Genomic DNA, 27,168 nt, shown 5'->3' on the forward strand with positions numbered 1-27,168 from the left:
GATAATTTTTATCAAAGAAATCAGCCAGTTCACCACAGAGTTCCTGGGAAGGTGTAACTTCTTGCTTTGCGCAATCCAAGTCTGTAGTCCCCAAAGAATTTCAAAAATCTTTTTTGCCTCATTGATGGCTGCAAGAATACTATTAGCATAAAAATCAGCCTTGGCTTTACCAACCTCTCTTTTATAATCACCTACCAAACTCTTAAGACACTTTTTATCTGCTTCGGAAAAAACCACTAGGCCATTTGCCAATAAGCATCATCAAATGCCTACATGCGTTACAACTCCGTGTCTAGTGGGGTGGAGGGCTCAGCCTCCTAGTGGAGGCCTGAACATTTAAACTTTCTGGTGTTGGGTGTTACAGGAGAAAGAATGGGTCCCCTGGGGCTGGCCTATGTCTTCTGGCTATTTGTTTATTAACTGGAGGGCAAGATCATGGCTTTGCCCAGGTACTAGTAGTGTGTTGATCAGTGTTTTATTAAAGGGCAAGAAAGGCTCTTGGGATCTCTGCCATGGTTGCAGTACCATTGTTAGCACATTTACTTTTACTTTGTTAGATGGAAGTTGAAGATCTAGAACTTCTGCTGCTCACCTTATCACCAGGGCACAAAAGGGAAATTCCTCAGTGGAAGGACCATGAATAGGAGAACTGAGGTCTGCGTCTATCAAAACGCTGGCCTTCTGTAGGTCCACTAAAAGGTTCTCATCATCACATAACTGAAAGTTGTCATAGGCATCATCATGTAGCTCTGGGTGAGAAAATCTTCAATGTGGGGGAAGATTGTCTGAATCCGAATGAGGTTGAGGTGAAGGGGCATGACTTCGAATGAGATCACTGCTGATTCGCTTCAGTGTCTGAAAGGAATATCTGTTCTTCTTCTGGCATCGTAGGAGGGCTTGAAACAGGTTCCTTGCACACTGGCAAAAGATGTTTTTAAAATTGAAACGTTTTGCCTGTCAGGCATGACTGAAATCAAGGGAGTGAGTTCCAGATCCGTGCCATGGTAAGAAAGGAACTAATGTCAGTGCATGAAGGTGGCAGTTATGTAGGGGCCCAACATCACTTTCAGGATGGGACGGACCTGACACGGAGTCGCACGATGCCACCTATCAACGTGCAAGGGATTTGCTGAGAAAAAAATAATCTGGATCCAGTCTGGTACTGGGGAGCATTCACAGGGTGAAGAATCTGCAGTTACAATCATGAATATGGTGAAGCTCACAGATGAAAGAGATTCAGTTTTTCACAAGTGTCTAACAAACCATTATCACCATCAACAAGGCTTTCAAACTGACAGGGCCTTGTGAAGATTATAACAAAAACTCTGAACATTTGAACATGTCACTGAAGGACTGCCTATAAATGAGTTGTGGAAAGGCTAGACTACCAAACACCCTATGGGCTAACAAAGACTAGAAGGAAATCCTTCAACTCTCAAGATGATTTTAGACCCTCCATTTACAAACCACAGTGGATAAGAGGAAAATATCAGATGGGTTAGGAAAATAAATTCCATGCTTCAATCATACTTCTCATTTCCCGTGAACTATCACTCGGGCGATTTCGATAAAAAAGGCACCTTAAAACATCAACCACAGAAAGATCAATAAGTTACATTCAATGAAGCACTCCATCATCCCCCCTTTCCTTTTCAGCTGCCAATGTCTTTTACAGACCCCCCCAAAAATGTTGTTCCCTTGCCTCATCATATAAATCCCCTAGAAAATGAAAAAACCTTTACAAGAATCAATCTGCATTTTCAGATCAAAACAGGGGTCTACATAAATCTTACCTTCCCTAACGGAAGCCCAATCCTTTAGAAACAGCATTTTAGTTTTATATCATTGTTTTTCCATATTTTATCATTTGTGTTTTTGCTCTGTTTTGTGTACTTTTATGTGATTCTGTGCAACATATGCTTGTAACTCGAAGCATGCTTAGAATAGATCTTTAAAACTTGGATAGAAATGCCTAATTAATGGCTGTGGTGTCATTTATATCACCTCCCCAGCTGCATGGAGGTATTTCTATTCTCTCTACGTCACTCATTATGCCATCTCTATATGATACATGATAACTCATTGTATAGTGCCTTACTTACTATTTGTACTACTTCTGAGAGCAGGCCCTTTTCAGGTCTAACCATTTTTGGCTGGGTGCATACTGTTATAACACAATGATAGTGACAATGAAGTACATTCTTACAGAAACTATATGTGCAGCAAGTGTATCACCAGAGTAATAATGCTTGTGATTCAAACTGAATCCTGTTAGAACTCTTCAGCGTGTAGTTAGACTGCTACCCTACCTAGCAACAAATTACTAAGCAACTAAGCACAAGTAACAGGTTACTAGTTAATTTAACCAATCAACAGGTTATGAAGTAACTATGCTCCAACAACACTGGGCAAGTACCTTATGCGGGTCCAAAGGCTGTATCAGTCTGTGTCTCTGAGTGAGAGAGAGAAGACCATCTACACTCCTGCGATTTATACCCATCGCAAGGAGCTTCCAATTAATAACTCAGTGGCACAGTCACTTAGGTCACATCAAATTATGCAGAGAACTTTAAAATAGCTCAGTAGATCTGAGACCAAATGTAGGGAAGGATTCTGAATTAAAACTATACGCCATCAACAAAGACTCATTTTGCACTCTTGTCTAAATTCGCAATTCTCTGGATGTGTCCGAAAAAGAATATGAAATAAATATAAATGCAGTAATTAAATATGTCAAAATGGTCTGCTCTGCAAATGGAGGTCCTTGAAAAGTACAACGTAAAGCCAATGCCACTCATAAATATGAAATGGGATTCCTCCTGTGTAGAAATATATATAACACCCAACAGAAATATTTCAATGAAACTACATATTTTACAAACAAGCCACTATTACCTAAGAAAAAGGCACTGTCAAGGTGAAAACATAACAACTTCAACTAAGTCCAAACACCACAAGCCGCATAACCAACCCTTGATCAATTCCCCACCACAGCCACCAAACACGACATGTTAGGAATACTACTACTTCATACCCAACATCTGACAGTTTCAATACAATGAACATAACTCACATTTTCTAGAAATACTCCAATGCCTAACAACAGCTGCCTCATAACTGTTTGCTCACAAAATTATGGAGAAAACTGATACAGCCCAACACAAAAAACACCTTCACATTTACCAATACACAGACCACAGCCATTGATCCCAGACATGGAAAGGAAAACCACTTCAAAAGGTCGGGGATGACACATTTGAGAACGCACATACAAAAAAGACTCCCCACTAACGGCTACATGTACAAATCTTTTTGCCCGTCACAAACGGCCCGATCCACAGAGTCGGCCATTTCTGAACGCAAAAAGACTTTTTCGCATGCACAAAGCCAGAATAGAGATTCGGTACCTTGTTAGCGAATTGCAATTTGGGTTTTGCAATTCGGTGTTAAGGGGCATCCCTTCCTAATAGCGACTCGCTGTGAGGTGTTCGAATGTTTTGCAACCAAAATGTGGTCGCAAAAATTTGCTTTTTACCACCAAATTCAATTTTGTGGTAACCCATCCGCAAATGGGAAGGAGTCCCCAGGAGATCTCTTACCCCTTTATGAAAGCATGCAAAAACGTTTTTAAGAGCAGGCAATGGTCCAATGCCTACTCTTTAAAAAAAAAATGAAACTGAAATATTATATTTTTAGGTCGAGCTGAGACAGTGCCCATGCACTGTCTCTCGACATGCTGTAATCAGTCTGTGGGCTTAATGCCCACCCACAGGCTTTTGATTCACTAGTTCCTTTGTCACTCTTGTAATCTTTGTTTCTATTTGTTTCTGGCATGCAATTGTCATGCCCCCTTTCGTGTTTATCTCTCCCCGAGCGTAGCGACCAAGTGCGACCTTCTTCCACTGCTTCTCTTTATTATGTATTTGTGGGACTTTTTTTGTGTTTGCAGTCGCTGCGACCATTGATGAATAGCTTTTTTCATGAAATCAAGCATCTTTTTAGGTCGAGCCTAGGCAACGTGCATGCACTGCTTGGAGACATTCCTTTCATTTTTTCCGCACAACTTGCTTGTTTTAACTTTTGTCCCCACACTTTGAAGATATCGGAGTGCTGGCTCGAACCCGGTTCCCCAGTTTCAAAGTTGGCCACTCTAGCCATTAGGCCATATCCTTTTCATTGCCCCATTCTGCCTGCTCCCACCCTCCCCCTTCGCACCAGTCACCGGATGATGAGCCTCCCGTCAGACTCGAACCCTATATTCCCCAGCTTCAACGCCCTCCCCAGCTTCATTATTTTTATATTTCCTCGCTCACCCTTGTTCTTTTGAAACCCACTCCGTGGCCTCCGTTATTTTTTTTAAAAATGTACTCCCGCTTTCTGTTATTTTTAATCCGCCCACCCTCAGGCGTTGGTTTTGATCCTCTTGCAGGCCACCTTTGTTTCCCACCCTCCTCCCTCTTGTTTACTGAGCGACTCCGAGTTGCACAAACTTCGGGCACGATGAGTCTGTATGAGGGAGTCAGAGCCCAGGGCTGAGGACCGCCGTAATTTCTACGAATGGCATCCATGCTGGTGAGTAAGGTAACGTGGGCGGATTTTGGCTTGGTTGAACTCAACCACACTAGATCCTCTGCTGCCCCACCCAGGCTGTACCTTTGTCAAGTGTGCATCATGTGCTTATCTCCCTACAGTTGGTCAGTCCTCCGCCCGGTCCCAGGCCATCTCACACTCGGAGACCCAGAGCACTCTGCAGCTGCCCACGAGAGCCATGTTTACAAAACTGCTGGTGAGGCCCAGGTCATAAGAGCAGCTTCAATGAGCCCAGTCCGGTGCACGGCCTATGCCTCCGATACTGCAAGGGAATGAATGCAAGAAAGCACCCCCTGAAGTCAGTGTGTATATATTTCCATGGGTGTACCAGTAGTGCAAACACTTAATGAGTGCCACGGTAGATTGTTTGTGCACACACAGAAAGGACTAAGTCCATATAGTTAAGTGTCTAAGTAATGTATACACTGAAAACTAAGAGTACGTAAATGTATTAAAGCAGCCTTTTCTGTGTAGTTTGGCAGCCATAGTATTTCATTTTCGAATCTCAAGCAAAAGACACAATATTTGCAGTAATATTTTGTCATGGTGGCGTAGCAAAATACACTGTGATCTGCGAGTCTCAAAGATGTGAAGTTGAAAACGTAAAACTATATATGTTTTTGAAGAAATCTGCGTTGATAATAGTATATAAATCGTGCTAGCCCACCATTTTTTAATATTGTTTACTCAGGATCCCAGGAAAAACAAAAAACCTCCTCTCTTTGTAGATAGCATGTGCAAGTTAATGTCTGCTTAGTTTGTTATCGCTGCCTCACATACCCATCATTTAACTTCTCCGCAGCAAAGCAATAGCCTCATTACGCAGTTTGATCAATCCCTCCAGCCCAGTCTGCAACAGGCTGCTGTCCCTGCCGCTTGATGGAGTACAGCGAGGAGCCCCTAATGGCAGCAGCGCTAATTTGCGCAGGGCTCCCGCGCTGATCAGCAACAAATAATTCAGCGATCTGCCCAAGTTAGTTTGCGGGCGCAATTCTTGCCTTGAGCCTGCATCTTGGCTGGTTTATTTTTCCAAGCTACAAACTGGGTCATCTTTAAAAAAAAAAAAAACATAGTCCTTGAGATTACTTTCATCCTTCCAACATGGCCAATAAGAGTAACGTTCTAGTTGTTGCAATGCACTTAGTTCCCTTTTCCAGGATACATACAGAGACTCTAATGCAACGAGTTCAGTTGCACTTCACTGAAGTCATGATTGTATCATTGTATTCAGCCGCATAATGATGCGAGTTGACTACCTGATTGTTTAACCCCCGATTAAGCTGTTATATAGGTGAATGCATTCCTTAAATCCTGATTACAATTCACCAATAAATAACGAGCCAGTCCGCCAATTAACTTTACCTTAACACATTCGTATTCCTAGCTCATTTATTCAGTTTATTTCCAACAAGGCTATTTACATTACTCAATGTGAGTACTATTTTCTTTATCCTTTGAGGTTTAATCTAATTAAGGCTTTTGCTTCACAAATTAAGATTTACAAATGCTACTTAGATTGTATGATTCACTCCTAGTTTTTAGGTCTCACAGAGCCAGAGCATGCGCTGTCTCTTTGAGACATGCTGCATCTCATCTATGGGCTTCAAACACGCCCACCATTTTTTATTGTTTTTTTTTTTTCTGCCGTTTGGGAATCCCTGCTTTTTAGTAGGGCATTGGCTTTATTTGTCCCTCGTGTTTGGTTCCCTCCCATTGGCTCCTTCCCTGCTGTCTATTTAAGTTGGTTTTGGCAAACTGTTTTTTTCCTGGTCTCAGCTCTTACTTTCAAAATGTTGTGTTTTTTCGCTAACTTAACGGTATTTTAAATTTTTCGCTTTCCGATCCCTAGGTCTCCAGCACTCCAAACTTGCAGCACAGTTAACATCAACCCCTCCTGCTTCAATGCTTCTTGCTTATTCAAACGTGTTCAGCGGACAGACCGTTTTTCAACACATCAAAAGTTGCATTTTTATATATTTTCTGAACATCGTGGGCGGGTGAATTCACATTTTTTTCTGGTGTTTTTTGTATCCTGCAGCATGACACACAATCTCACTAGCAACCAATCAATGAGAGAGGGGACTAGGAGCGAATTAGAAAGGTCCTGTACCAGTGCTCCTGAAGGTCATATATTTATTCCATGGGTGGTTTACAGTTCCTATATAAAGAAAGGGATAGTAATAGCCAAAGTATAGGCTGTAGAGAGTAAGGGATGTCTCCAAGGTCAAAGTGAGTGTGTAGAGTGAGGAGAGGATACTCCTTGTTGTGATACTGAGTGCCCTCACACACCCTTGCGGATGTTTGGCATCATCATTGGGCACAATTGCTCCTCGTGGGGGTGGCGCTGCAGTCCCTCACGGGCCCTTGGTTAGGGGCTCTCTGTTGGAGTTCTTTTAGGAGTTGCCGCATTTGTGAGTGTGGGTGTGTGGGTAGGGGTGTGCTAGTGAGTGCAGGTATTAAAATTGAGACAGGGTCCAAAAAAAGTTTAATTGGGAGATCCCTGGTTCAAATTAAAAACTTGGCGGGGATGGAGATGCACGGTAGTGCTTATAATGAGAGGGGAAACTAAACCAAATAATGTCCCACTTCTCTCAACCCGTATAGTGTAATAACAAAAAGTGCTGTAAGAAAGGTTAGGTCGGGGAGGAGCCAAGATGGCGACCGGGACGGCAGCGTAGGCTCCCGGCTCCGTGAACCTCCACATCCCGCACAGATATCCTGCATGTGATCCTCAGCCTGCGCTACATGCCCGTGTTGGTGATTGAGAGCGGCAACCGATCGTGTGATCCTGAAGTTTCTGGCGGCGGTACCGCCTGAGAAATGTTCATTTGAAGTTTGCGGCCTGTGCAGCCCTGGAGCCGGGACCTCGGGTGGACAACGTGGCCGGGCGGCAGTTCAACAACAGCGGCCATTGGTGACCGGGTGGAGTCGGAATACCGAAGCGGAGCGAATATTGGCCTAAATCTCGCTGTGGTCGCTCCTACCATCGAGCGTGGCGTAGTGGGTGCATACCCGGGGTGACGATTCCAGGGTCTTTCGGCGATTGCCTGGGCCCTCGCCGGTGAACTGATCGGACGCGGCCTGTGGCTCGTCCCGATTTGCGCGGGCTGCTCCCGGTTCTCGCGGGCACTGGCCCAGGAGGAGAACGACTGTTACCTGTGACCACACACTGGATGCATATTTTGCCTGCCTCCGGAACCCTGTTTGCAGTGCCATGGAACTTGATGCGCTTGTGCCTGAGTCCCGGTTCCCATCTGGGGTGGCCCTGCCCTGCGGCCATCTTGATGGGATGGACTCTATCATCCTGTGTACATTGGGTCACAGCAAGATTGGGAGTGTGTGGCGCAGAGGAGCGTAGCGGAGCGAGCGCAGGGGGCTGTGCTGGGGTACGGTGACCTTCTCGACGCTCTCGGAGCCCTTCATTCCGCCCTGGTTCACGGCGCCCGGGTATTGGGGAGGAAGCTGGATGGTATTGCGTCAGCGTCGGAACAGTTGAGGTCTGCCTGTCCCCAGGTACACAAGGATCTGCTTCACCCTACACAGGAGGAAAGTAACGTGACCGCCTCTGTGAATAAGGGACAGCTGGAAATTTCGGACACTGTGGCAGCGGGTGGTCGGCTGGCTGTGGGGTCGGCCTGTTCCGGAGATTTTGGACTTGAGCAGAAGGTGGTGACTTTGTCCCATGCGCGGCCTCCGGCGACCCGGGCGATCTTCCCGCAGCGGTCGCTTGCTCTGGCTGATTCCTCCTTCCTGGACCTTGTGTGCGGCGCAGGCCCTGGGGCAGTACTGGGAAAGGTGATCTTCCATGACGATGACTGTGTTGGTGTTCAGAGACATCCTCCCTACATGTGTGTGTCCCTTCCTGGTCTTCTTTGGACGCTCCTCTTCCTTGTAACTTTGGACATGATAATGGGTCGCTGGGTATGCATTGGTGGATTCGCAAAGCGTGGCCAAGGATAAGGCTGATCCTTCAGAGGTTGTCATTTAATAGGCGGGCGGGCTTGGGGGTTGTGTGCTCTCACGGCATAACTAATCGTGTAGTCTGTGAATAATGCTCCCCATTTCTCTTAGACATGGTCGAATTTTGGTTGTTTACTGTTTGTTTTGGGGAGGAATATATTGTGCGGGAGGGAGAAGCCAGGGGCATGATTGAAGGCCCTCCTCCAGTTTATTACTACTCTCTCCCCTTCTCTGTTAGGGGGGGTTTCCTCTCTTTCCCCTTTTTCTCTGTTTCTTCTATATTTCGGGTCTGGTTCTGGGGCGACAGGCACACTGCGGGGGGGGGGCCGTAGTCATCTGCAGAGGTGCAGGGTGGGGGGTTGGGGGAGGGGCTTCTTTAGTCCTTTACTTTGTTCCTATGGCCTCCTTTTTCTTCTCTTATTCTTCTTTGTCTTTCTTTTCTGGGGTCAGTACGGTAGGTTTCCTTCGTTGCCAATCATTGTTTTTTATTTGTGCATCAATTTCCGTGATGTCTTCTGGGTCCTAGGGCAGGGGACTGCAGGCGCAAACGGCTCGTGACATTCCTCCACATCCTGAACCTCCTGTTTCAGCGCCAGTGACTTGATAGATTGCTGTTCATTGTTGACGTTCACTACTCTGCCTGCCATTTTTCGCTGCTGAGAACTTGATTGGCACCTGATCCTTCTATCCCTTATTGTAAAATGAAAACCTTTTATATCCTGGTTTCCCCTTTGGGCTGTTCACTGGACTAGAGTATACTAGCATGGAGAATCTGCTTCCCGAGGTGCTGCGTGTGATTAAGATTTGCTTGCTGTTACTTTAACTGCTTAGCGGCCGGCCCCGAGGGTTGTAGGCCCATACTTGTCTTTGGTTGCAATGTCAATAAAGGTTTTTCAAAAAAAAAAAAAAAAAAAAGAAAGGTTAGGTCAACATGTTTCGCGCCTTTAGGTGGTCCCTATTGGATCCAGGAGCGCTTCGTCAGGACCAAGAGAAGAAAATATCAAGGATGGGTTCGGGAAGAGACAGCCCGTAATCCCATCCGTTACCTAGGTCTGGTACGCTTGACAATTCGTGTTCAGAATCCGTTATTATACGAAATTCATGTTCACAGCCTAAGAGGAGACATAACAAAAGAGGGGGGGGTTTGGGGGGGGGGGGGGGGGGGGAAGGTAAAAAAACAGGGATGAGAGGGAAAAAAAACAAAAGTAGTGATATATCAAGGCTATTGATATAACTCAGACACTAGTGCACAGTCAGTGCTATGGTGCCCAGTGCATGAAACCCACCGAGAAATTAATACAGTGGTCATGCTAATTAGGTGGCCGGGATACTACCCAGTTTAAACGGACATAAGGTCCAGGGGTGAAGGTGCTATCAAGAAATGGAGTGCGACACACGAGGTAATGGTAACACATTGAAATTCAACACTGAAATGGTGCTTAATAGGTAAAGGTGTGCAGCAATCTCATCAAGATTGCTGGAACGATGCTAAGTACACGAATAGTGGATCAGGCAGAGAGGTATGAATAGAAATATCCACTATTCGTGTACTTAGCAGCCAGGCCACACCGCGCCAGTTACCTCACTGGAGTTCTCTCCATAGTCACTGCATACGACCGGCATGTGCACCACTTCGTGAGATCTGAGCCACTCTCCCCTCTACCCTCTGCGGAAACTTAGTTCTCGTTACCGGACTGATCCCCTATTACCAGGTGATGCTCAGGCGCCGCAGCATCGTACCAGCAATCTTGATGAGATTGCTGCACACCTTTACCTATTAAGCACCATTTCAGTGTTGAATTTCAATGTGTTACCATTACCTCGTGTGGCCTGTGTTCGACATCATGGTCACAGATTCAAATCCCAGCGGGTCCACTCAGCCTTTCAATCCTTCTGAGGTCGATAAAATGAGTATCATTGAGTTGGGTCACAATAAACATCTGTTATTCAGCGCCAAGATACCCTTTGGGTGTATGTGCACTTTACAAATACATGTTATGTTCTGATGAACTATAGACAAAATATTTTACCACTTACTTTAGACCAGCGCACAAAACACCTCAAAATTCCTCAGCCGCCAAACATTTTCACTGTGTACATATAAACGCTGATGCATATTAAAAGGCACATCCAGTCTTTATTGTAGGTATGTGGATGACACACGTATTTATCACTGTCTTGATTCTACAAATGTGTGGGTTTCTTTTACTGATTTATGGTTTTGTAAATTGAGGACTCTATTTCTATTCCTTTGTGTATAATGGCCCTGATACCTGAAAGCAGTGCAACACACTAGGTATCCACAGACTAAGCCTGTGGACTCAATTATGTCCAACTTTAAAGAAATAGTACAGGATCCCAGACAGAACCCAAGTGATCACAACAGTTAATGCACCCTCTATAGGGACAAACAAATGCCACTGAATCCAAACCCTTCAGAAATATTCTCAAGGCTCGTACGTTCAACTAGTTACTGCTCGCTCCATACTTCTCTTTCAGAAATAACCTGTAGGAATTCAGTTAGCGGTGCTGTGCTTTACAACCTGCCTCTGCCCCATATGTAACATTACAAATTTGTTACGGAAGAAAGCTACTGGGAGAGAAGTGACGCATGAAACGCTTCAATAAAACAAGCGCCGGAAAAGTCAATCTCACCTTTTTTTGATGATGCTGCGCAGCATGGCCAAAAGAAAAAAAAGGTGCGATGACACAGTCATGTCATTTTGTAGGCGTGTGCATGCATAATGACATGTGCGTGCATGCTTTATTACGCATTTGTCATTACACATGCACGTCTGCAAAATTATGATGGCGCAATTTTTTTTTTACATTTACTGATCCAAGAGGGGTCAGAAATTTTAAAAAAACATGAAAAAGAAGCAGCTGCTTTGAGGCAAAAAGGTTAGCAGCAATTTGCTGCCCGTTCCTTCCCAGCTCCCACTTACCCCCAAAATAATTAAATAATGAAAAAAAAGATTCACCAAAAAAAAATAGATTGTGGGTATGGGGGTAGCAGTGGAGCGAGTGGGGGAAGCATCGTGGAGTGGGTAGGAGGAGGGGGAAGCAGCATACGAGAGAGAGAGAAACACGGGAGTACGGAAGAAGACCAGCGAGAAACAAAAATGGAGGGCTGGGGATAGAGGGAGTTTGGTGGAGAAAGAAGCACAGGATATAAAGCTTGCAATACGAGGAAGACACACAGAGAGCACCGGAGGGACAGGTGTTTGAGGGGGGACGTGGAGGGAAGCACATGTGGGAGAGAGCTGGAAAACCTATTCACTCTCATGGAGTGCTTAAGCAAAAAGAAAAAGGTAGTTCCCTATAAGTGAGCAATGGAAGGATAGAAGCCAGGCATTCAGAGATGACAGAGAGGGTATTCTCCAGGAAAGAGATAGATGTAAAATGGACAAGCAGGAGCATGGAAAGCCATTAAATTACAAGCTTTGCCAAAGCCAACAGGTCTCAACTATGGGGCCTACTGGATTTGCCATTGGCTTTTAGCGATGCTGTGCAGCATAGCTAAAAAATCATTTTTTACAAATCCTAGGACATGGCTTCCCAGGTCATTCCGTAAGCATGCGCACCATGCACCATCTTGCCTACAAAATGGTATTGATGTTCTTATTTTTATTCACTCATCCATGTTGGATCGTTAAATAAAAAGGACACAAAAACAGTTTTTTCGAAAGAAGGAGGAGAAAGCAACATGGGGGGGGGGGGGGGGTTAAGCCACTTGGATGCCGGGGGAGGGGGAGGGAGGAGAAGCAACACAAGAGGCATGGGTGGGGCTGGAAAAAAACAAACTGGTGAGAGAGAGTAACATGGAGTGCGGTGGGAGAAAAGTCAAAAGATGAGAGAGCAACGTGGAATTGGGTGTAGAAGCACATGGGTGAGAAAACACAGGTGAGTCAAGCACATGAGTACAAGCCTATCACGGGGGAGGCAGGGAGAAGCACACACATAGGAGACGGTAACACAGGGGAAAAGAGAAACACTCTAGGGAGACAGCTGGAAAACATAGGAATTCTCATGAAGAGCTCAAAAGTGAGCAACGGAAGGACACAAGTAAATTTGCAATGCTCCAGAGGAGGGACAAACACAAGGTGGGCAAGGCAAGCTATTTAATAAGAAGCAAGCAAACAAGTGTCAGTAAAGAAAACCAATGTTAACGAATTGATGGGCTGCAGCCCCTCTATGTTCTTAGTAAGCCCGCAATAAGTCATTTGCCACCAGACAGGTTTTCAGCATTGCATGCTCAATAAAAAAAGCAAGTGAATGAGAGTGACAATAAAGTCAACCAATGGTAAACAATGGGCGGGCGAGCTGTCAGCCCCTGTAATTTCTTGGTAAGCCCAAAATAGGCTTCTTGTACCCAGACAGTTTGGGCTGACTGGTAGGCTCAACCTAAACATACTGAATTAGTGGACAGTGTGAAACATTCTCAATCCTGGTGCAACTCAGCTCGGAATTCCAGTAAAGATGTGGTGACTATAGATATATTAGATTTATGTGCAGTTTGCTCATACATGAGGCCTTTCTCAGTCTGATCCATTAGTTTTTACTTAACAGCAGCATTTACTAGCAATTAAGCGAAACCAAAGGGGATGATGGACGGAGCATTTGAGCAAATCAAACACTCACCCACAGACAACTGATCTGGGTTTAATCCAGCATCATTCTTTAGCTCACTCCACCACCCCAGTTCAGACACGGCCTTATGCAAATCAGTCTGACCCTGTGCCTCATGGTAACAGTCCAGCCCGAACTGCCAAGCCATGTCTTCCCTGGACCTGAAACAAGCATCCTGGGACCGGTTTCCGGTTTATAACGAGTATGCCCAGACGTGGGTCCCGTGCTCTCCATGCCATTGGAATCAAGCTATCCTGGCTGAAGAGGTGTGAAACCACGAAACCGGTCCTAGGATGCTTGTTTCCAGTCCAGGGAGGACCTGGCTTGGCAGTTCGGGCTGGACTGTTCCCATGAGGCACAGGGTCAAGACTGATTTGCATATGGCTAGGTCCAAACTGGAATGACATGGTGAGCAAAAAAACGATGGATTTAGGCCCAGATCTCTGTACTGGGGTGAATGTATGACATTGTTCTGCATTCTGTCCATCAACTGTTGTTTTTGCATTTATCACCCAGAGTGGGACGGGTATGCCCAGACGTGGGTCCTGTGCTCTCTATGCCATTGGAATCAAGCTATCCTGGCTGAAGAGGGGTGAAACCCCGAAACCGGTCCTAGGATGCTTGTTTCCTGTCCAGGGAGGACCTGGCTTGGCAGTTCGGGCTGGACTGTTCCCATGAGGCACAGGGTCAGGACTGATTTGCATATGGCTGGGTCCAAACTGGAATGACATGGTGAGCAAAAAAAAGATGGATTTAGGCCCAGATCTCTGTACTGGGGTGAATGTATGACATTGTTCTGCATTCTGTCCATCAACTGTTGTTTTTGCATTTATCACCCTGAGTGGGACGGGTATGCCCAGACGTGGGTCCTGTGCTCTCCATGCCATTGGAATCAAGCTATCCTGGCTGAAGAGGGGTGAAACCCTGAAACCGGTCCTAGGATGCTTGTTTCCTGTCCAGGGAGGACCTGGCTTGGCAGTTCGGGCTGGACTGTTCCCATGAGGCACAGGGTCAGGACTGATTTGCATATGGCTGGGTCCAAACTGGAATGACATGGTGAGCAAGAAAAAGATGGATTTAGGCCCAGATCTCTGTACTGGGGTGAATGTATGACATTGTTCTGCATTCTGTCCATCAACTGTTGTTTTTGCATTTACTAGCAATTAGACACATTGTGAAAGGAGTATATATATTTGTGTGCAAGTTGTAGGCTTATTTTACACAAGGTGTTCATAGATACACAAGTTAGATGTTACTTTTGTGTGAAATTCAGAAATCACCAATTCATATAACAGCATTTTCAAATTGCGTATGCTGCAAAGTAACGAAGACAATTGAGAGAGCAGACCAAAAACGATACCTGCCGCCTTAAATTATCTTATCACCAACACATATTAATACTAGAACATCATCTAACAAAATATACAATAAATTATATTAAAACAGCTTACTGGAAACTGCCAAGTTTGACTGCAACAGGGATGTGCTGGAGCTGAGCTGCCCACTTCAGGGTCACATCCTGGTAAACTAGCAGCATGTTATTGTGGTTTCCCACCAGAGTGTTCACGGTTCCTTCAGACACTGTGGGATACATACAATAAAAATAGTAATATTTAAAAAGTAGTACAGGAAAAAACTCCCTAATTTTTATGAGATGCATTATTTAGAATGTACATTTATTTTACAAGACACAATACTAAGGAAAATACATTCATTTGAAGGCACATAGTAACTGACAGGTGATTTTAGTTCTCACCACACAAAACCAGCCTTTGAAAACTTCTAATAACACAGAGCATATTGGAACTTGAAAAAAAAAAGCTAAAACGTCAAGTCTGTCCCCACTTTGGTTTGCAATGTAACGTCACTAGTAAGCCTATAGCACATGTAGTGGGAATTTTTGCCAACATTTATCCAACAGATACTTCTGCATGTGCCTTTCTATGCCGGTCTCATGCCAATCACACTATCTATTAGACTCAATAACACTCGCTCTCTGATCCCCCTTCTCGACAATGCTTCAGATGAATAACAAAAGATCTGATCTGCTGTCAGAGATGGACAGAATGGCTTGAGAGCTGGATGGACTGCTGTGAGCTCCTTGATGGCAGTGAGCACCCCATCCCATGAGGCATCTGCTACAATCTTCTGGGTACAATAATCATTGAAAACAACCGCCTTGCAATAGGTTGTTGCTTTGCCCCACCAGGCTAAATATTGTCTTGCTGTTGGAGACAATTTGAGTTTGTCATCCCCGTTGTTTTTCTGTGGAGCCCAGTGATTCCCCTAAACACTGTTTTATTGGCCTTATATTAAGTTGTTCATGTGCTACACTCACAATCCATGATGCCATTAAATCCGACAGCGATGAAATCTGATGGGCTGTCACTTTTGGAAACCTCTTGAAAAGTTTACACTTTTTCCAGATGGATGATATTCAGTCCTCCGAAGGAAACACTCTTCCTTGCTTTGAGTCTAGAGTCACTCCCAAGTAAATCAGGGACTGTATCAGAGTTAGTGTTGGTCTCTGGTCATAGATTAATTGGCTGCATCGATGAAGGAGTCAGATTGTGCTTTGGAGATATTCTTTTAGTCTGATTGCATTGCCTGCTTCCAGAAGCTAATCTTCATGGTATGGTTACATGTTGATATTCTGGTGACGTATGAGGGCTGCTGCTAGAACCATATATTTGCAGAAGGTCCAAGAAACGGCTTTGGACCGAAAGAAAGGACAGCATACTGGGGGTGCATCTTTTCTCACCAAAGAAAACTAAGAAACTTTCTGTGCTTCTTTATGATTGGGGTGTGGATACATGCATCCTAAAAATCGATCACACACATCCAGTCTTCGGTCCACAGGTGAGTAAAAATGTAATGTAATGCTAATATACTGAATTTCTCCTATCTGATTCATTTATTAACTAGGCATAGGTGTTGGATAGGTCTTAAGTCCCTCTTTCTGATCTATCTTGATTAGATGCATTTCCCCCTTTAGAGATAAGGGACCAATTCTATTGCTTTCTTTTTCAGGAACAGCTATCTCTTTGCCCAAAGTGGCTTGTTGGTGTAGACTGCAATGCTGTGGTCAGTGGTGGTGCTTTGAAACGAAGTGGATATCCCACCTGGACAATGATTTAAGAACCATTTGTTGCTTGTTATTCTTCACCACTCTTTCTTTGTGAGATAAAACCCTCCAAAGGAGTTCAGCACTGAGGGGGGGGGGGGGAGTTGGACCAGTCATGGTCTGTGTTTGATGGAAGCTAGCCATACAAATTGGCCAATTCCAGCTGGTTGGATGATATTTATGTGGAAACTTACTTGTGATGATAGGGAAACCTCTGCTGAGGTAGCTGTTACTGCTAATGGAACAGGTAGGGTCATTGAGGGTATTGAACCATCTGCTGATGATGAAATCTGCAGTCTTTTTCTTTTTACACTGAGACCTGTAGCACTTCTTCCTGACCTCAAACCCCACTGTTTTCAAGGTCTCTGCTTCAGTCTTCATGCAGACCATATCCTCTTCTGTATGTTGTTCAAATAGCAAGGACCCAGAGAATGGAAGATTAAGGAATTTCACATTTTGCATCTGGTTTCAGAAATGTGAGCCATAAACAGGATGTTCTTCTTAGAGTAATCCCATGTCAGTACTCCGATATCCCCAGATCAGCAGAGTCCATAGAAGCACTTTCGATCGGATCTGAAATCGGTTGGCCTTCATGTATCGCAGTAGTACAATCCAGCAGTCTTCCTCCAGAGCAATCTTTGGCAAAATTGTGATACATTTCCCATAGTTCCCATTCGTATGTTCATAAGACGGACATAACACTGCCAGCTTTCGAGCAATAGCAGCAGTACCATAGACTTATTTCCTGCAATTTCCAGTCTCTTGCTTTCCTTGTAAAGGGAGCAGGTGTTTCTGGAGCTGAGTAGTGGAGTTTCTTGACTGCTGACACCATGACTGAGTCAGGCTTTGGATCAAGCTGAAGTAATATTGGATTCTGTTCTGAAGGCCAGTAGTTTTTCAACAGGCAAGGTGGCGCAGCCTTAGTAGTAATCTGTGGTAAAATGTTTCCTCTGCTAACTCCAAGCAACAAGGAACTAGAGGAGAAGTTATGGTCTAAGCATTAAATGAGGCTGGAAGGTCCCCATAATAACAGACACAGCCAAAGGGGAAGCTTCCAGAGGAATATTCAGCTTCACAGCACCTCTAGCTACGACATCCATAAATGTCTTGATGTCATCCATGGGAGAAACTCAATCTGGTGATCAAGCCTAGGATGTGGGAGTATAAGAAGTCACAGAAGTTGCACACACATTGCAGAATACCATTCACAAGATTAACTTCCTATGAAAAATACATTGCCTTATCTTAACTGGGAATGTACCTATTACAGTATTACAGCCATGAGGAAATCAAACATTATACATTGACAAATCACATGTTGGCTGGCTGGAACCTGAATATTTGGAGCAATTAACAAAGCAGTAATTAATTACAGTGGGAACTTGACATTCTTTGATTGAGTGAGTGATTGGTGTTCTGACAGTTGGATTAACTGGTAATTGGTGACACTAGTCTCTGGACTGATAGGCAATAGAATGGGTGCCTTTCCTGCAGAGCACTCACAGAAATTGTACATAAATATTTGGAAGTATAGGTGAGTGCCAAAAGCTCTTTTACTTCCCCAAAGTTTGTTGACTATATATGTCTGTGTGCCACTGAGGCAATCTAGAAAGAAACCCTGAAGTTGACTTTTCATGTCTTGACGTTTGATAGTCCTGCGGAAGAATATCTTGCAGAAGTAGGGTTGGACATGGTGTCTTGTGTGATGGACAACCCCTAGGTGACTTCATCAATCCTCAAATGATTCAAAGTTGATACATATCATGGTGGTGAAACGTGTCTCGACATTGAGTGGTATGATGTTGATCAAGAAGGTGATGCCAGATAATGAGCGCACTTCGATGCCCAAGTCTTTTCCGATGCTAAATGGTGGTGTCACTTTGGCGCCGATCAAGATCTAACCCTGACGGTGAACACGTCAGTGCCATACCTTTAGTTGAGGTCTAGCTGGATCAACCAGCACCAGAATGGTAGGAATAGCGAGTCATTTTTTTCTTCCCGTTTAGATCTTTTGTTGATGGAACTCCAGGTGTCCTTCGTGACCGATGGCTTAGGGCTTAGAAACAGTAGAGGAAGATCCCATTATACAGGCCATTTTTGATTTTTCCTTCTCTTTCGCCCTCAAGTCTTCAAGGCTTTTCTCTTAGGCTGAAGTCTTCACACTGTCCTTTTAGACATTTTATAACAAAATTCATATTTAGCAGTAGAATGAACTTGGGAGGCAGACCACACAGACTTGTATGGGGTACAAAGCTGCCATTTTCCTGCCACATGAAGGTTACTTTACAGACAGTGCAGGCATTGTGATGGGGAAGATGTTGCTGGAAAAGCCAAAATAAGCTTGAAAACTTTCTCTGGCGATGAAAAACATTCAATGATGGTGCATAAATATAAGTTGTGGCTGAAAAGGCTCTGGAATTTGGGTAGCTAGGTTCCGTGGTCATGAGACGGAAAAAAGAACGGGCTCTGAGAGGCAATTGCAAGTACAGTGCATCCTGGGATTCAAAACAACAAGGCTTATTAAAGATATAGGCAGTCTTTGTTCCTACTACAGTCATGTAATGCCTGTCAGACCTCCTTTTACACTCATTCACAAACCTTTTGGCAGCAGTTTAGGACTAGGATGCAGTATTGTACTTTTGTTATGCTAACGTTTATGACAATGAACATCTGCATCTGCCATTACTGCAGGTCTAAGAACACTTTTAGCCTGTCCAGAGAGCGGATTTCCAGACTACTCTTAGTTTTCAGGCTACAAAGGTCTACAACGAAACCCACAGTTGTCTTGGTTGTGAGACATTGTTAATTTTTGAGTATTGTCTGAGAAGCTGGTTGTGAGACCCATGGGTGTACACAGTTAAACTCGCGTGTGCAGCTTTTTAGTGTGGGACATTGATTTAGGTTTGTGGGGGAGTCAGCTGGAATGGTCGTGTTATTTCTTAGGGTAATGGAGTGCTTCATTCTTAGAGAAGTATGTGCTTGTATCGAGGGTGGATGAGAGATCAGACCGATTCAGATAAGAGACTCTCAATTATTTGAGCTCAAAATGGCTTTGTTTTTGGTGTCCCTGCCTAAAATCTGTTCTTCTTCAACATAGGTCAATGAGGAAAACCAATTACCCCAATATATTTTTTTCCAAAATCTTCTTACCCGGTGCAAAAAGCTGGTATGTAGGAGAGGTGCACCTGGTGACTTCATAGTTTGGCTTCATGTTGCTGGACACTGCCCAGTGGTTATGTTAAGATGTGGATACGGTTTACCATGCTAGGGTGTGTGTTACGGTGCATTGTCTGTTGTTGTGAAATACTGTGGTTGTGTTTCTTAATTTGTAGCATTTGTGTTGCGTTTATGTGAAAGTTTGATTGGGACGGTTTGAGAGGAAAGCAAGGCTTGGACTGAGACAAAAAGTGGCTAAAAAAGAGGAACACATTTGGAAGTTGGGACGGTTTTGAACTTGAAAGACAAGATGTATATGTGTTTTGTTAAGACACGGGTGACTGCATGTATTTCAGCTTGCTGCAGGCAATGTTTGTGGTAATACCAGATAAACAAACCAGCCCACATTACAGACCCACAAACAGCTACAGATACAGCTCACCATCTCTCTAGCTTACATACAGTGAATGGATGTCTAGTGTAGGAATGGCAGATACTGATTGCACTAATGGCTATTGTAGTGTGACTTTGTTGTGTGTGTTATGCTTTTGAACTGTGCTGTAGATGTGGTTATTTATTTGTGGCTTATGTTGCTGAAGAGCATCAACGTTGCTGGAGAGCATCAACAACTGGCAATGTTGATGCTTTGGTGCTGTGTTGGATGCTCAAGAGAATAGGATGGTCTGTCGAGTGCTGACTGACTCAGAAATTATGTTATTCTGCTGTGAGAACTACGTTTGTATTTGCAGCACTAGTTGCTAAGCTATTGGTCAGTGTTGTGTTTCTAATGTGGAGGGATTTTTATTGCGCTAAGAAGTGGGTAGAGCACCATATTGTAATTTGTGCAGTTTTTGGTATTGTGTTGATAGTATGATATTGTGACATGACGTGTACAGTGGGTTATGGACCAAGGCTCTTAGTGGATATGTGATTTGTGAAGTGTGCTCCTTTAACAATGGCAGGACTGGGTCTAATCAGTAACAATAAAAAGTGTAAAAAATAAAGTAATAGTAACTGATTATTTACAACTGTTAGGGACTTTAAAGAGAGCAGTATATAAAAATAAGTTGTGATCATTATTGGGGTCACGGTTTTACTCGCGGTCGGTGATTTGAAGACCTGCATTCCTCCTCTACTGTCATGAGTGGCTACGCGAGAGAAGAGAATGGCTATGTCCGAAGGGCATGGTTATGTTCTACTGCGTCATTTCAGAAGATCGATCACGGTGCAAGAGTTGGACTATTCTGAATGTGCTAACTGGTAATGGAGGACGACTCCTGGCTTCTGTGTGATGCGTGGTGTTATGTTGTTTGCACAGCTCAATGGCGGTTGTGAACATGGGTGGTGGGTATACTGGGCAGTGCAGCTGTACCTTGTGCATTCTGGGATAAGGAATGATCTTTGTGATTAATTCTATTGGACAGCAGCTATAGGGCATTCTCTTGTAGGCCCTATAGATGAACGTTTGTTACTTAACAATTCGTTTGTTTTTTAATATAACTGCGACTCAGAAAAATTTGATATAAAAAGCCTGCAATCCATGGTCAAAAGCCAAGTTAAGTCGCTTCCTGTATTGACATTCCTAATGAATGCCAATGGAGCGATAGTCTTAATAGTAGTTGATTTTTATACTACAATTCCAAACACACTTCTGCCATTTCTAGGCACTGCAATGAACAGATGCTACTATTCCCCAATCGGTTGGATGGAAGGCTGAGTCTACGTTGCGGGGATTCCTACTCGTGCCCTTTATAACACTGCAGATGTCAGTGGTGAGTGTCATCTTGCTGTCTTACTCTATTCCTGTGTTCCCTGTGGATCACACCATTTGTGTAGTGCAGAGGGATATTTCATGCTAAGAGAGTAAAACTGCCAAATATGATCTTTCCTACATCAACTGGTCTTCCCCACAAATAAAGGAATGTCTCATTTTCCACTAGCTTTGTGTTTGGTTTAGGTAATGAGGCATACGACGATTAAGCAACACTGTACAAACCTGAACAGTATGGAAGGAAGCTGCTAGGACTGTAGTCAAGTTTCTTCATGAATCGGATTTGGCCATTCTCCTTCAGGCAAAAGAAGTTTCTCTCGCCGAGCACAAAGACAGAGGATGGCGCCTGACTGAAGGAGACGATGCTTATATCCAAGGCTTGCTCGCCGATATTTAAAGTCCAGTCCGCCTTCAAAGAAAGCAAAGAACACACAAAAACCATCAGGTTAGCAAACATATGAGCAGCAAACTGAAACGACGTGAACCAGCAGAGAGCATCTGCACAACAAACTAAATAATTCTCTTTAGGACAACATTATCTCACAAGAAAAATAATCAAGGTCTTCTACACACTGACATATTTTCTCCTGAATCAAATACATGTCTTTCCAAGGTTTGGTTACATTTCTTTGCATGACAGATCGAACTGCCATGAATGCACTTTATTGATATGTTCAGTTTAAAATTCCGTTTAAATCACTGAATTGACTATAGACCACCTCATACCACAGTCTACTACCTGAAGAGGATTTCCAGTGGTACGGGTCCCTTAAGAGCTCGCCTCCAGTTGAAAAGTAGCAATAGAGACAATCAACATTTCTCGCCTTTGATCCTAGGGACCATTTCTGTAACTACCTAATTTTCTAGCTGATATTTTAATTAGCGCTTCATTAACTTTAAGCCAGATGCACAGGGGGTTTATTGCATGTCCACACCTTCATTTGAAAGTGTACCCCTGAAATCCCCTGAGGGATACAGGGCAATTTCTCTTTCTATATAAAAAGATTAAGCATCGATTTATTTAGAATGCATACGATCCACGTTTGCTAGAACTGGGATAGGAGGCACGTTACATTTAACCTTCATTGTAGTAAGAAAACCTATCCCATTAGGCCACGCAAGATTGAGAAAGACTAGCTAGATATGACATGACCTAATGGCTGCCAACTCTCTTAATCTTTTAACCGGCACAAGAACATCTGATCTATTAAGGGCCAACTGGGCATCACCTACCATGTCATAACTTAAAACTGGCTATACATGCGAATCCTAAAGAAATAGGGACTAAACCCCAAGGACCCAACAAAGTACACACCAATATCAAATGGGTCATTCCTGTTTCAACGAATTGAAAAAGCAGCATTCGCAGAATTATCAGACTTTCTTGATAAAAAACAAGCTCCTTTCTGACCAGCTGATAGGTGTCCTATTTGACAGAGGCACTGAATTCGCTTCAAATGCAACCTGAGATGACCTTATGTAAACAGTTTATTCTTACAGAGTTGCCGTACTCCTGCTACTCGATCTCTCAGCTATTTGTGATACGATAGAGCACAATCTCCTACTCAAACAATCAAAAGAAACACAAATAAAAAGCACAGCTCTAAAATGGGTAAAGTCCTACCTCTCACACAGAACACCAGTGTGTCCCTAAACAACACCTATCAGCACCATTCCCGGAATATTCAGGAGTGCCACAGGTTCAACGACTGCACCATTAATATTGAACATATACCTTGCTCCACTCCCAAAGCTTATATATGCCTTTAAACTTTACCTGTTACGACTATGTGGATGACAACCAGATTATTCCTAAACTAGAAAAACCATTAGACACCTATAGTCACAAAAGGCCTAGAAGTAGATAACAAATGGATGCTACAAAATCACCTAAAATTAAATTCTTCTAAAAGAGAGCTCCTAACATGCGGAACATGGAAAGATAAAAACCCAATGTAGGAAAGTGCCCTATTTTTGACATGGTCAGCCCTACTTTTTGCCTGGTATTTGATGAGATTTCGACTGGAAGAGCTCTAGATCCCTGCTAACCAGGTCCCCAGTGCCAGATCTCTTTCCCAACAACTGTACCATTGTACCCCAATTAGCAATACCTTTGGCACTCCCTGTAAGTCACTAGTAAGTGTTACCCCTGTACCTAAGGTAAGGAGACCAAAGAGGTTCCTTAAGGGCTGCAGCACGAATTGTGTCAACCTAAAGGACCCCTCACTAAACACCTACAGACTGCCACTGCATGCTGTTTTTCTTGGTGCAGACAAAAGTGAAAACACTGCATGTCAAACAGCCAATTGTGCCATGCCCACAGACACTGCATGGAATAGAGAATAGCCCCCCCCCTACTGCAGGCCTTAAAGTCCTAATGCAGGGTGCACTATACTACATGTGAGGGCATAACTGCATGAGCAGATATGCCCCTGTGCTGGTCAGCCCTATTGCTGCTAGTACAAGTGAACAGGGAAGCCATTTTGAGTACATATTCTGGACATTAGTGAAAACGAGTTCCCCAGCTACATGATAGCTTCACTGAATATAAAGATGTTTGATATCAAACATCTCGTATTAATGAACCCCTGCTGATTCCACTGTTGGGTTTATTAATACATGCACACAGAGGGCACCTTAGAGGTGACCCCTGAAAACCTGCCAGCCTCTGGTGTGTTGACTGACTGGTTCTTGCCAGCCTGTTGCAAGAGACGAGTTTCTGACCACCAAGGGTGAGGGCCTTTGCTTTCAAGAGGTCAAAAACAAAGCCTGCTCGGGAAGAGGGTGTTCCCACCCCCTCCCACAGGATGACCTGCCAATTAGCATAACTAGGCAAGGGAGCTTTAAAGAAGCCACCGCCTTTGAAATGCGAATCTGGCTCCCCTCACACAAGAGGAAGCCTATTCCCTTTGTCCAGAGCCCTTTGGCACCTGGACAGGTAGAAAAATGAGCAAGTCAGGGAGGCGTGCCCACCCTCAGGCTAGTACTACATCTAAGGTAGGCTACCTTAAGTGGACACAACTTTTCAGAGTTGGCCATCTTTAAGATGGCAAACGTAGGAATTCTCGGACAGGGTTATGCCCACTTACCACAGGAAGTGGTCAAATAAGGGGCGTAATGAACACAAGGGTAAGTAGTCCATTGGCAACTACCCTACACTCACCCTAACGCCCCTAAAATCTGTATTTAGAGTAGCCCCTGGCACCAGAGAACCAGATCCTGCCAGCCTGAAAGAAGAAGATGGATGTGAAGAGTTGCAAAGAGCAAGAACAGAAGATCCAGCAACTGACTTGGCAATAAACCCGGACGGCTTGCCTGCTGACCTCAACAATTGCACCAAAAGATGACTTGTCCTGCAGCTGCTGTGTCTCAAAAGCCTGGGAGGCCTGCCAGTACTTCACCCAGGAACCAATAATTCATGTGGGACAGAAAACCTGTTCCCCTGCATCCTGCAGATACCAAAGACTGAGCTGTAAGGCTCCAAGACAGTAGAACCCGACACCGTAAAGCATCTCTGCATCGAGCCTCCTAACTCAAGCTGATGTAGGCCAACAGTGCCAATGCGGTCTCCAGCCCTCCAACTCGAAACCCACCTTGAGTTTCCCCACTGTGGATTTCTCAACGACGCCTGCAGCCTCTGTTCGTAGGCCCCCTCTACTGCGACTGCTCAAAACCTGATGCCTAAGGGCACCTCTGCATCTGTTGCCCCTGGGTCATGGAGAAGAGGACCAAAGGTGTCCCAACAACCCTGAGCATCGTGAGATCTGAGCACCCCCAGCTGGTTCACACTGACTGCCCCCCAGTCAAAGCCTGAAGCCTCTTTTTGCAAAGATCAATCCCCATTAATTCCCATTGGGCACCCAATGCTCTTTTGCACCCCTGCACCCGGCTACCCTAGTGCCGCTGATGGGTGTCTGACTGGTGAAGCCTTGGACCCTGCCCTCCACTCACCTTAAGTCCCTGAGAATGGTCTCATAAGTCGCTGTAATGTACCTGTCTGCCATGCTTGTTTTTCCTCCCATTAGACAACGTAGCAGCTTCTGAAAAATGCACCAAGTGTCGACTTCTTAAATACAAAAGTATTTCTATTGAAAAATGTACTTACCTGATCGTATTGATTCTGGTGCATAAATATATATATATAAAGATACGTGTAATTTTCATAAATTGGTGTGATTCTCCTTTTTGAGTCGTGTGCATAATTTATTGACTTGTGTGTATTTACAGATGTCTAACACTCTGATAAGCCTAAGGCTGCTCGACTACACTACCCTCTAGAAAAGCGCTTGAGCAAACCCCTGTCCACTCAAAAGGGAACTGCTGGACTCCTTGCACGATATATCTCATTTTGATATATCATATAAGGAGCCAGCTCCCTACACCCAACTACAAAAATCCAATAAAGATTGGACCTCTTCCCATTACATTGTCAGACGTAAAAGGTTCAGGAGTGACCATGGACACCAAACTGTTTCTTGAGAAAGATATAAACCAGGTAAAAAAGCACCTTCAACATCATGAGAACATAACAGCAGAGCTTCTCTTACCTAGATCACATTCATATAGTCCAAGCATAAGGAACCCTAGTTCTATGATGCCTAGATAATGCCAATGCACTCTACATGGAACTCACAAAATGCTATTCGATAAACTGCAATGAATCCAGAATGCTGTTGTCAGACAATCACTGAACTTGAGCAGAAGCAATGGCAACCCCCTGCCCTGGCGGCCATACACTGGTCACTTGCAAGAAAAATATCCTTCCAAACGCTCCGTATTACCAACAACACGGCAGTATACTAGTCTTTCTCCAATCAAACTTCACACATAAAAGTGGAACCTTAGATAGACTGCCACCACTACTAACTATCCCTCAGTACAGCAAAAACAATAGCCAATAGATTGTCATTCTTGATACACACCTGGAAACTGTAGAACACTGTTCCGAAGAAACTAAGGATGATTAAAAACTACTTGGAATTCAGGAAAGCAAGAAAAGCTTGGCTGTTCCCCCAAAACACACCTTAAGACTATTAAGTATTTCAGTCCAAGTGGGTCTAAAAAGGGAAGAAGGCTGATCAAATGCTTAAAGTGCTAAGCCCATGTTTCTACTAAAAATACCAGAAACCATTGAGGGGCCATCGTTGACATATGCATACCTATCCAGATCATCACAAAGCACCCCCACACAATGCCATATACACAAAACATCGACGTATATATGGAGAGAAGCTTAATGTGAGACTGCACCTATTTATCACACTTTTCTGGATCTCCATCCACACCTAACCTGTTTGAAACCCCACTTGTGACATCCAGCTTTCCCACACACAGAACATCTACAATCATGGAACTCCCAACCATGCACCGAAAGGGTGCTCAACACTCTTGTGGTCCTACCCAGAGCTTGCCATCACTGTAAAAATAATACATAGAGGGCCTGATTCACAAAGGTAAAAATACACTTTTGTGTAAGTTTACTATTTCTTTGGTATTAACAAAAAACAAGTTTAATTTTACTAATAGTTATTTTACGACGGCTGAGACTCCGCAGTCGGGGAGGTGGACTCTGCCCATAAAAATATTGGACAGGCCTATCGTTTTATGTACGGAGTCTCTGCCACAAGTGCAGAGTCTCTGCAGACGTAAAATTAGGCCTGGGCGAAAATTTCGTTCCGTTCGTGGAAATTGCGATAATTTGACATTTTCGCGTTCCGCGGAGAGCGCGAAAATGTCAACATTTCCGCTTTCCGCAGCTTGGCGATAATTTGTTTCTTGCTTGCGCTGTAAAATAATACATTCTCGCGCGATCGCCTTACCTGAATCCCTGCATTCGCCGACAAGTTTTCTTGATACGGTCGCGTTCTCCATGAGATGTTGTATTGTTTTCAGCTATTTGCGCTGTCTCGCGACAGTTCGCGCCCGCAGTGACGTCATG

General features: G+C 44.1%; 1 protein-coding gene across 2 annotated transcripts in view; it reads right to left on the reverse strand.

Annotated features, from left to right (window-relative positions):
* The window catches only part of BBS9 (Bardet-Biedl syndrome 9), a 1,933,935-nt gene that overhangs the window by 1,404,923 nt on the left and 501,844 nt on the right, over positions 1 to 27,168 (reverse strand). For both annotated transcript variants that reach the window (XM_085607489.1, XM_085607490.1), the window contains exons 8-9: positions 21,456 to 21,639; positions 14,631 to 14,760 (exon numbers count right to left, since the gene is read on the reverse strand). In XM_085607489.1, coding sequence (XP_085463615.1) covers positions 14,631 to 14,760; positions 21,456 to 21,639 — 314 coding nt within the window. The remainder of the gene's footprint in view (positions 1 to 14,630; positions 14,761 to 21,455; positions 21,640 to 27,168) is intronic.

Source organism: Triturus cristatus, chromosome 5_2, assembly GCF_964204655.1.
Source record: "Triturus cristatus chromosome 5_2, aTriCri1.1, whole genome shotgun sequence".
NCBI classification, from domain to species: Eukaryota; Metazoa; Chordata; class Amphibia; order Caudata; family Salamandridae; genus Triturus; species Triturus cristatus.